Source organism: Castanea sativa, chromosome 11 (genome assembly GCF_040712315.1).
Source record: "Castanea sativa cultivar Marrone di Chiusa Pesio chromosome 11, ASM4071231v1".
In the NCBI taxonomy this organism is placed as follows: domain Eukaryota; kingdom Viridiplantae; phylum Streptophyta; class Magnoliopsida; order Fagales; family Fagaceae; genus Castanea; species Castanea sativa.
Genome location: NC_134023.1, coordinates 1,240,118 through 1,251,071, shown reverse-complemented (window position 1 = coordinate 1,251,071; position 10,954 = coordinate 1,240,118). Strand labels below are relative to the sequence as shown.

The 10,954-nt window shown below is 35.3% G+C and overlaps 1 protein-coding gene across 1 annotated transcript; it reads right to left on the bottom strand.

Moving 5' to 3' along the window:
- Positions 1–1,977: 1,977 nt before the first annotated feature.
- Positions 1,978–6,894, bottom strand: LOC142615495 (E3 ubiquitin-protein ligase RGLG4-like). The gene is made up of 9 exons (XM_075788236.1): positions 6,785–6,894; positions 6,559–6,631; positions 4,696–4,780; positions 4,181–4,321; positions 3,985–4,098; positions 3,779–3,822; positions 3,584–3,663; positions 2,207–2,312; positions 1,978–2,109 (listed from the first exon to the last, which is right to left on the bottom strand). The coding sequence occupies exons 1-9, from the start codon at positions 6,892–6,894 to the stop codon at positions 1,978–1,980; spliced, it is 885 nt and encodes a 294-aa protein (XP_075644351.1).
- Between the last annotated feature and the right edge of the window lie 4,060 nt (positions 6,895–10,954).

The following is a 10,954-nucleotide window of genomic DNA, read 5'->3' as shown; positions in this document are numbered from 1 at the left end:
AACATTTTCAACTCTGTGGGAGCAGTCACTAGATGTACACCCTTTGTCTGCTTGTGATGGGTTCACGGCATATTGGACAGATGGTCAATTCTGATCCACAGTCTCTACAAGTCTGCAATGAAATAACTTTAGTCAAAAAAATTGCAATACCATGTAAATTAGCGAGGGGTGAAAAGCACAATATATCAATGAGTTCAGTTCAGCTCACCAGGTGCCCACAGCCAAAGGCCAACTCCTTTGCATTCGTAAAACAAATAGGGCAGACCTATATTAGCAAAGTGGGCTGAAAATAAATAAGTGATCCAAAACGTATAAAACTAGTGAGCAAAACTCATGTCATGTGGATAAAAAGACTAGCTTGGACAAAGTTAGACCATCATACCAAAAGGCAAAAACTAGGTTGAAATGTCAACGGGTTTTGACTGGGCAGCTAGCCAGGTAGACCATTTGTTCAGTCTTACTAATAATGCATAATTTCATTTATAAATATTTGATAAGTAATAAGCATTCATAAATAAAATTGGTTAATCAATGCTGATGATGATGAGAACTTCATAACCTAAAAAATTACAAAATATTAAAAACAAAAGAGAAGTGTGTGAGTGCGAGGGTGCGACAGTTTGTAAGACCACACACTCAAGACCAATCAAAGTGCCTATCAACAATGCTTCTAGTTGATTCTTTGATCTGTCTGTATTCTCAAAAGTAGGACTATTTCAATCCTTGCACAATAGCTAGTAACCACAACAAAGAAAGCGGTACAATGTTCTAGTTTGCCAGGTATCTGATGACATTGAATTCACCAGCATTACACCAACCTGCGTCCCACCTCTCTCTCACACCCCTTAGCTACTCCCATCAGTCCCATGTAAGACTTCTTATACTATTTTCATTTGGGTGAGACACCCTGGTACACGCTCACTCAGCCATCTTCAACACTCTTTAGCAAGAAAGCCAGCAAGAATGTCCCTATTAACTTCCTCCAGTACCCTTTTTCCCACATTATCAAAAACCTCCCCAGCTGTACCCAGCATCCCCAAATACTTTGAACAATATTGGATTCCATTTTATCAGTCTTAATCTCTTGAACACATACCCCCTTCAGCACACACATCCTTGATCTCTGCTGGAAGCAAAAGGATCAGTGTGTACAGATAAATCAAATATTTAATATTTATATAATTATAATGGAATTCCTTAGCAACCTAGCTCAGTGTATGTGTCATGGACTCATGGCAATGAAAAATAAACATGTGGCATGCTCAATTCATTGCAAAACACACTATCACCTATGACTATTGTGGGGCAGCCCTGTATAATATTTGAATGCAGGGGTGTCGCAGATTTCATCAAGGCCACTTCAGAGTAAAAAATGCGCACAATCTAGTAGATGGGAAGTGAATGAGGCATTCCCTTATCTGTTCTAAAGTGATATGTACTTTTTTGCCTTTGTGAGCTAGTTTCTCTCTCTTTTTACGAAGTATTGGTCTGTTAGAAGGGTCAATTCTTGTTGATTCTTTGATATAAGATTCTGATTCATTAAAAATCACAAAACAAAACAACACACGCACTCTACATCATAATCATACCAAGGGGCTCCTTGTCTCACAAGTTGGCGAAACTGGTGGAGGGCGTGGAACGATTTGCTCTGCTCTTCCTGTCACATGTCTTTTTTCCAATAGAGTAGATGCAGATTAGAAAGCATTCACAAACTAGTTCAAACTCAATTACGTGACATTTACATTTCATCCACAATTGGGTTTAGAACAACTGGAACCATGAAACAGATTCTCCCCCCCCCCCCCCCCACCCCCCCCTAAATAGCAAAATCAGAAATAGACTCTAAGTATTAAGGTTAGTTATACCCTCTTTAAATGATTGTCTGTTCAAGTACCTCCATTATGCACATCAGAGCTCTCATTTCAGAAAGTTTTCACCAAATACTTGAATATTATAATTTGACATGGATAAGGAACCCTACCCAAGAATACCAAGTTCAACTGCTGCTTTGTACTGGAAGGGGATCTCCATTAGGGCAGCTAGAGCAAAAGTTATTTCTTTCTCAGCCGATGTTGCATCTGTAGACATAATTTCAGTGAAGTTAACCATCTAAATACAAAGAAAAGATATTATTTAGAAGTCAATGCATGAATTATATTCAACACATATTGCATTCAAAGTTAATCGTATGCTGCTACTGCAATACCTTGAAATTATGACATTCACGTGCACGGAGCTCGTCACCAAAGTTCTTCATGTCTTCCCAAGGTCCATCACCGACTCTGACCACAACAATTGAGAGTGGATATGACCTGGACAATGAAATTAAAATTTCAATTCCTTTAGTTCAACACCATTGCTTTTACTTAAGCAATTGTCTTTAATGTATCATTGATACTTCGATGTCAGTTTCTCTACTAGATCCACTTGTTTCTTAATTAAAAAGACGGTTGTAAATTATTGCACAACATTTACTGAAAATAAAGGAGATGAAAGCTATACAGTACAATTTTTAGTGTTAAGACTCAGGTAAGCTCATTAATTTGTTCAACACTTTCTTTCAGTGTAAAGTACAGCATTTTTCTCTAATGATATACTACAAACAATATTAGGTTGGGAGTATATGAACAAGTTTTTGAAACATTCGAAACAATCATAGCCAACAATTCTAGTGCAAAGGCAAAAAAAAATGTTTCCCCCTTTTTTTGAGTAAATCAAATTTATTAGCACCAAAAGAAGTATAGTTACTATTCAAAACTCAGCCAAAAGGGCTATCAAACTCTCCAACAGACCTTGCCCATCACAACTTAGAAACTGAAATGACCAACACCATAGTGCTTCACACATACCTTACTTATCCTACATTATTCAGAGTAGCTGAATAGCCAATTTTCGAACAGAAAGTTAAGCCTTACAACGGTATCATTGGCATTTCTAATGGTATCCCTATCAGTTTGTACATATGTTCTTATGATAAATAATTCAGTATGTACATTATGGTATGCATTTATTTCTTTCCTTCCACAAAAGATAATTTTTTTTTAATCTCTTTTGACATGGTAGCCAAAACATTATCTCATACTTCCATTTGCCCATTCAACAAAATTACTCAAACCTGAGACTAACATATTTTAAGCCAGATTTTTTAGCATCCCATTTCCAGACTCTATTAATGAAAGAAAATGGAGACTAAATGGTGCATACTCCATGGCCTCAAGTATAACAACAAAGCCCTAGGGATAATTTCTTCACTGCCACTAGCAAATCAATCATGTTTGGGATTGACTTTGGGAAGCCAAACCACACAATAACAAAGAACTTCAAGTAAAAGGATTTTCAAAATTTTTGCAAGCAATTTCTGCCCATTATAATGTCAGAAACTTTATCAACCTTTCATATGCCAGCATTGTTAAGAATCTCCACAATTGGAGACATAAAGGCCTTCCAAGGATGGAGATGTCATACTAAAAAGAGTTGCCTTTATGGATATCAAAATAGCTCTGAGAGTGGGATGGGGGGGAGGTAAAGATTCAACAGAAGCCTGAAACAAGAAATTTAATTCCATCAATCTGCAAGGCTCTACCTTGCATTGACAATTGATTTGAGTGTTTCCTCTTCTTGTGGACTTAGATCTTTATCACTTGTATCGCTGCTTCTTGTAACCTACACAATAAAAGACATTACTGTAAATAAGAATGATTGTGCGCATGCAACAATTTGTGAGAGAGAGAGAGAGAGAGAGAGAGAGCAAAAAGGAGGACTTTTGAGGTTTCCCTACAGTGTCAATTGCAGCCTCAATTACAGGAGCATAAGAAGTTGGCCCTTAAACACATTTACACAAAAAAACGAAGCTATAAATCTCAACAAATATTATTGACAGGATTTTCTGATGTCAAAACAGAAAAGAGTTCTTTAGTTTGGTTACAAAAAGCAAATTCCAATTAATGAAATGTTAACTTTCAAATAAAGGAACAGAAAACCAACCAGCAAGTTTTGCGTTTTGAGCTGTCTTTCTGTAGCAGGACAAAGTTTCTTCAAGACAGTGGCAAGGTGAATGATCACTGTGAAAGCTGAACACTTCCTGGTCATGAGTTTTCTCTAAGACAGAAAATAATCCAGGGTCATATTAGAAAATAATAGGAACTTCTCCAGATATCCAAATTTAGGGGACTACACTTACCATCACCAAAACCAAAACAATTAATTGAGTTGTCTTCGTTGAAAGGGGCTAAAGTCGTTCCAATGATAGACATGGCCTTCTCATATGGATTAGGTGCATCTCCAATGCCATGCAGGCTCCGGTTATTGAATGAGACCTTGCCTTCAATAACAAAACTGATGCATTGACTTCCCGGCAATACAAATCAAATACAAACCATTTTCAAAATTATATGATATCACATTATTGTTTAACCAATAAACGCTTGTCAGAGAAGTAATGAACTTCTCAGAATGCCTTCTTCACTGGCACCATTTAATGTCACGTCTTATAATGCATTATCCTTAAAATTGAGAAAACACTATTTGAGAAGATAATTCAGAACATAGTAATTGTTTTTGGTACAAGTCAGATTACACCCCAGGGTTTTGTAGGTGCAATTATAAACAGGGGATCCCAATTTTGCTCCATCAATAACTCATACATTAATGAAAGGAATATAAACAAAAAGAGATTATTATATTTAGTCCACAAACCTGTCCATTCATTGCTTTTAGTGAAGTCAATTCCAATGAGGAGTTTGGATGCTTTTAGACCTTCTTTACTCAATGCTGCACTGACCTGTTTAAAAAGAGAGCCCATTCAAAACTTGAAAAATTCAAATTCATGAAAGAAAAAAAAAATGAATCAGATGATTTTGCAATGTTATTCTGCAGCATACGCGTTTTTGCCATAAATTGCCACAGTTTCGGACTATAAAAAGTCCAAAATGAAATGATTTGATGAATGAGAAATATACAACTGCATCATTGGTTACTTAAATTTTAGCACTCTGCTACAAGCCATAGTTTTGAGCTATTTGGGTAATAACTGGACTGTTTCCTATGAGTGCTGATCCCTAAGAATCAACAAAAGCATGAACTCCAGACCACTGTGATACAGTTAACCGTCTATAAGCTTTTTAATGTAAATCAAGAACTTGTATTACATGTGGTATGACAGGTTTTGTATGCAAAATATAGGAGATGACCTCACCCAAGATCATAATCTGCATCTCAAAAATACACTAATGAGTGGACATTGTGAAAAAGTGCTAGGAATTGGAAAAATTTGACAGTTGAATTCGAGGACAACAGGCCTCCAAGAACAGAGAACAGAGAGATAGAGAGAATAGAGAAAATGGAGAGAGGAATTCTGGAAAACAACAACAATCAAGTTCATTCCCTTTCCATACACATCTCCCTAGTCTAATACCCCTCAGTAACTAACTCCAGGCCAGCTGTGTAGCCACCCTGCCAGCCCATCCCCTCCAACTAACTATATCAACTAACTCTAATGACACACAAGTCTGATGTAAACACATCACCAATAAAAGTTATTACGTATATCTATACTAAAATACAAGTATAAAATGCCAGTTAATTAAATACAACATTATCCAAAGCACAGACACATTACACACTCAGGCTGCACTGATACACGCACACCTCATCAATTGTGCACGCATGCCCCATCAGCAGCAGACGCACCCCTCATCAGCAGCCCAAGCACACCCTGCAGCACCTCACCATGCAGCAACACACGCATGCCCCATCAGCACCACACGCACTCCCCATCAGCACCCCACACACACACATACATCTATACACTCCTAACAAAAATTATCCTCAAGCTTACTAAAGTAAGGTCTGTCTCTCAATCGGGTTATAGCATTGGGTTTCAATTTATAAAATATTAATTTTCCATGACATCAAAAAAGCCACATCATTGCTCCGTTATACATACACAAAAAAACTAATAGAAGTGAACAATAGGACTAATAGTGCTCATTTTTAAAACCTATAAGTAAACTTTAGGGATCACCAATGTATTTCGGTCTTTCCTTTATATCAAGTTTGTCTATAGTCATATTAGAACGAACTTTAGCTAACATATATGTTTAAAAAAAAAAAATCATGTAAAATTTTCAAATTTAAAACTTCATTCTGGTGGGAATAAACATGTGAAAACATCATTTTTTTCTCCAAAAAAAAAAAAAACTGATTTTGGAGAGTGTATGTATGAAAGAACAAAAGATAAAACAAATTTCTAACCAAATGATGAGTTTGAATACAGAGTTTGAGGTCATCGACAATATCAACCCCAAAAAATCACATTTCACTCACGAACAAACAGTGGAATCCAACTAAAGTCATTCAATTAATGAAAAAAAAAAAATATATATATATATATATATATATATATATAATCATTAAACCATTGCATACTGATATATATTATCAATTATTTCAGCACCAATTGGAGGAACGTTTCGGCCAAACCCCAAAAAAAAAAAAAAAACAGCCTTTTCACTTCACTTAAAATGAAAAGGGACAAAAAAGAGGGAGAAGCAAAATTACCTCCTCAAGGGAAGAGTAGCTATGCGCCATTCCTCTTACTATGCTGGTGTTTCCAGTGGTGTTAGTACGAGTTCTGCAACATAAACATTCATGTACATATATATTAACAACTTACTTCAATTACAACTTGCTAAAAAAAGATCTTGTAGCTAGCTAGCTATCCCTGTTATCTTATACATATAGTACGTACAAATAAAAGGTAAATCAGGGTGAGTGAATATTATACCTGTCAACTTCATCATCTTGTAACTCACGAATGCCTATGCTCACGAAATTTTGATCCCAATTCGTGTGGAATTCAGAATCCTTCTTGTTTTTAGATGTCTTCAATCCCATCGTCCAAATAGAGCAGATCAGATTATAGCAGGAATAGAAACAGAGAAAAGATATAATCTGATCTACTCTGTTTGGACTGCATTCCTTCATTTTATGTTCAAACTACGTGTTTTTTGAAAGACCAGATTCTATTTGGGGGAGAGTTAACGTTATTCTGTGAAAACAAGTGAACAGAAGCCAAGCAACGGTGAAGCAAATAAATTTTTTTTTTTTAAATGTCCTCTTCCCCCTTAACCGATGTCGTTATGCAGAGCAGTCACTAACTCAGGAGATCTTTCTTTTTTAATACAGAAACGCAAACGGTGTCGAAAGGGAATATGATCTCATAACAGTATTTTTTTAGTCATTTTTAATTTAAGTGACGTTTATGTAGTACACATTTTTTTTTTTTAATTATTTTCACTGCACATAAACGTCACTTTGAGATACTTGAATGGAATCCAAACAGTGTGCAACGTGGAAGAGACCCGGATTATATTAGAATTGTTTGTGAAGTAGTGCTAGTATGGGATGCCAAGTTGAATCATGGGCAGGGGCGTAGCTAGGAATTCGTACTTGAGGGGGCCAAGTTACAAAAGGCAATCTATTTTACCATACACATAAACAAAAATTTGCATACTATTATTTTAAGCACCATCTACCCATCATTATCCATAATATTGAAAATTTTCTTTTTTTTTAATGAACTATTCAGCTCTTAATTTCAAATTAAAAAAAATGATGATAAGGAAAGAGATATAATATATTATCATATAGCAATACAACAAATTGAACAACTTAATAAACAAAGCATATTCATAAAACTAAATGACCGTTATTATATATATAAAAGGCATAAATCTATAAATGGCCATATGATGTTGAAGAAACAAACAAACCTGAAATACTAAGACACAAGAAAAAGCTAGAATTGAAAGCAAATATGGATTTTTTTTATATTTATAAATGAAAGGAGTTTATTTGATTTCTACCATTGTTAATGTGTTTAGACCAATCAACAATGAGAGGAAAGAAACATGGGGTAGTGTGGGCTTGTATTAGGAGAAAAAGTAGCAGTGATAACTTCTATTTTCTTTGAGAATACCGTAGGTGGCTTCTTGAGATTGAGAATGATGAAAAAAAAAAAAAAAAGTAAATTTGTTTGAAAATGAGTGGTAAAAGATGATATTTTGAGAGTGTGGATTATTGTCTATTGGATATTTGGATTGACAACAAATCATTTGGACAATTGGGAGAGCTAACTAGTATTTTATTTGAGGACTTGGGTTATCTATTGGACTAAGTAGAGATTCTAGAAAGAATTGGAGGGGCCGGTCATTATTTTCTAGGGGCCATAGCCTCTTACTTATTTTTTTGCTATCAAACTCATAGCCTAATAGTAGAAGAAATCAAAATTTTGGGGGGGCCATGGCCCCCTCAAGGGATAACGTAGCTCCGCCCCTGATCATGGGATCATAATCGTACAGAGTCACAATATTTCATAGAATTTACACCATATAATTCAATTTGAAATTTGGTTTTAAGTCCTTTAATCCGAGTTTAAAATGAATGGAATTTGTTAAAAGGTTTGACAGATGTTGAAAGGGCAGCCGCTACTATGAGATACAAATTTTTAACTACCTCATTGAAAGAATTAAAATGTATCATTTGTTATGAGTATTTTGGTCATTTTAATAATTTTAGTTGATTTGGTTATTGATCATTCTAAACTCTAAAGTATTTTGGTCTTTTTATTGGTTGTTAGGTATTTTAGTCATTTTAGCAGTTTCATACTTTTTTTTTATTTTTTTATTTTATAAGAGCATCAACAATGGAATTGTCAAATGCCAAATGTAAGGTATATTTGGCATTCAGACCCAAAATATGCTCAGCAACGGAATGGTTAAATTGGGAAAGGCCAAATTTTTTTTGGCATAGTGCTACAGTTCCATCTTAAATGTAAGATGGTACTGTAGCTGAATGGGATAAAAAAAAAATTTAACACTCTCTCTCCCCTTTTTAACCCGAAAATTTCTCTCTCCTCTCTCATTATTTCTCTTCTTTTCTCTCTCTTCCTTCTCTCTTTCTCATCTGCTCTCTACTCTCTGCTCTCTACTCTCTTCAGACCCAAGACCCCGTGGGTTTTGACAACGGTGGAATTGGATGGCTCTGATGGGTCGGCATGAGAGCTTCGATGGGTTTGAATCGGAGCACCAATGGCTTCGATAGTGATTCCAAGGAGGCATCGGTGGTGGGTTTCTTTGGAGGTGTGGGTTTTGACAATGATGGAGATCGTGGGTTTTGACGATGGTGGGTCGGTGGGCTGGGTTTGGATCAGCGTAAGGGCTCCAATGGGTTTGAAACTCTTGAATGGGTTTGAAACACTAATGGGTTTTAATGAACTGTGCATTCTGTTTTGTGTGGTCAGTCATGGGTCTGTGTGTGATCTGTTGGCGGCGTTGGTGGTGGCGTTGATCTAGTGGCACTGTGGGTCAAATGGTTTCGCCAATCTGGGTTTTGTGGTTTCGCTGATATGAGTTTTGTGTGGGTTTTGTGTGTGTTTTGCAGTGAGGCATGGATTGATTTTTATCTTTTGGGTTCAGATGGGTTGGATGTGGCAATGATCTGGTGTTTTTTTTTTTTTTCTTAATTTTGAGTTTTTGGTTCCGGTGGGATGTTGGTGGGCAATGGGCATGGTGGCGTGGTAGGCATGGTGGTGGTGGTGTGGTAATGATTGAGTTGTTTGGCTGTTGAGAGAGGGATAGAGACTCAGAGAGGCAAGGACAGGGATGAAGAGAGAGGAGTGATAGATAACCTTTAAATATTATTTTATTGTATAATTTATATTATTTTAGTGTGTAGTATTGTAAAATAAAAGTTGGGATGTTGGAAGTATTGGAAAATGGTATGGTCAGGATCGGCCCTAGGCTTAGGCCATGTAGGCCATGGCTTAAGACCCCCAAACATAGAAGGCCCCCAAGTATGGGGGCGGTAAGGTTTTTTTTTTTTTGGTAATTAAGGAAAAAATAAAAAAGAGTTACGTGTAATTTTTTATTCCTACTCTCAAGAAGCCCTAAAATATTAGAGTTATGCTAGTATATTATTAGTTTAATTACATAGGTCCTATAAATTGATGTGTGAGTAATTCAATACTCAATTGATTCTGTTGTTAAAATGTCACCTTATTGTCACATTAGTTTGTAAGTTTTTCGTAGTCAAATTTGTAGTAAGTTTAGCATTTTTTTTAACAGAAAAATTAATAGAAATACAACCCAATCACCATCAAGTGAATGAAAAATGCTAAAGCTAATACAAATATTATAACAAAAAACTTACAAACTGATGTGACATGAATATGATCGGTGTCACTTAAACAATATAATAAATGAATGTTTCAATAACTTTTTTTATTAGTGATATGCCACTTTGTAAAACCTATATACTAAGTAAGAATTAATAATAAATTGAAATAAAAATATATAATAAAATAATAAACTAAATATAATTTAAGTGAAATATAAAAATGCCCCTTTAAAATTTTCGCCTTAGGCCTCAAACTATCTTGAGCCGGCCCTGAGTATGGTATAATGGGTAAAATAACTTTTTTGGACGGTAAAATAGGATAAGATTGAAAAAATCATTAGAAATGCTTTAAGAGTCTCATTTTAGTGGTAAATTGGTTGTTTTGGATACATTGGTCATTTTAGTAGTTTTCAATGGGTAATTTGGTCATTTCGGACCTTTCAAGGGTAAAACCTTTACGACTTTTTGTCAAATTAAGATGCAAACTGATTGGTCTGCTTGCTAAGCATCGCTTCACACCCAACTTCGTCCCCTCATGGTCAAAGACACAATTAACAATTCTTTTTTCATCTAATAATTTGTTATATCTCATTAAAATGAGTGCATTTTTCAGATTCTTTATGAACTAATTATATAAAAAAGGCTACATAGTTTTTTTTTTTTTTTTCCAAGTCAAACTATGAAATAGTTATAATTTAATCTTTTTATCAGTTTAACAAAAATTGACATAAATCGAAAGGGTTCGATTATATTAATAGGAGAGCGAAAATATGAATTT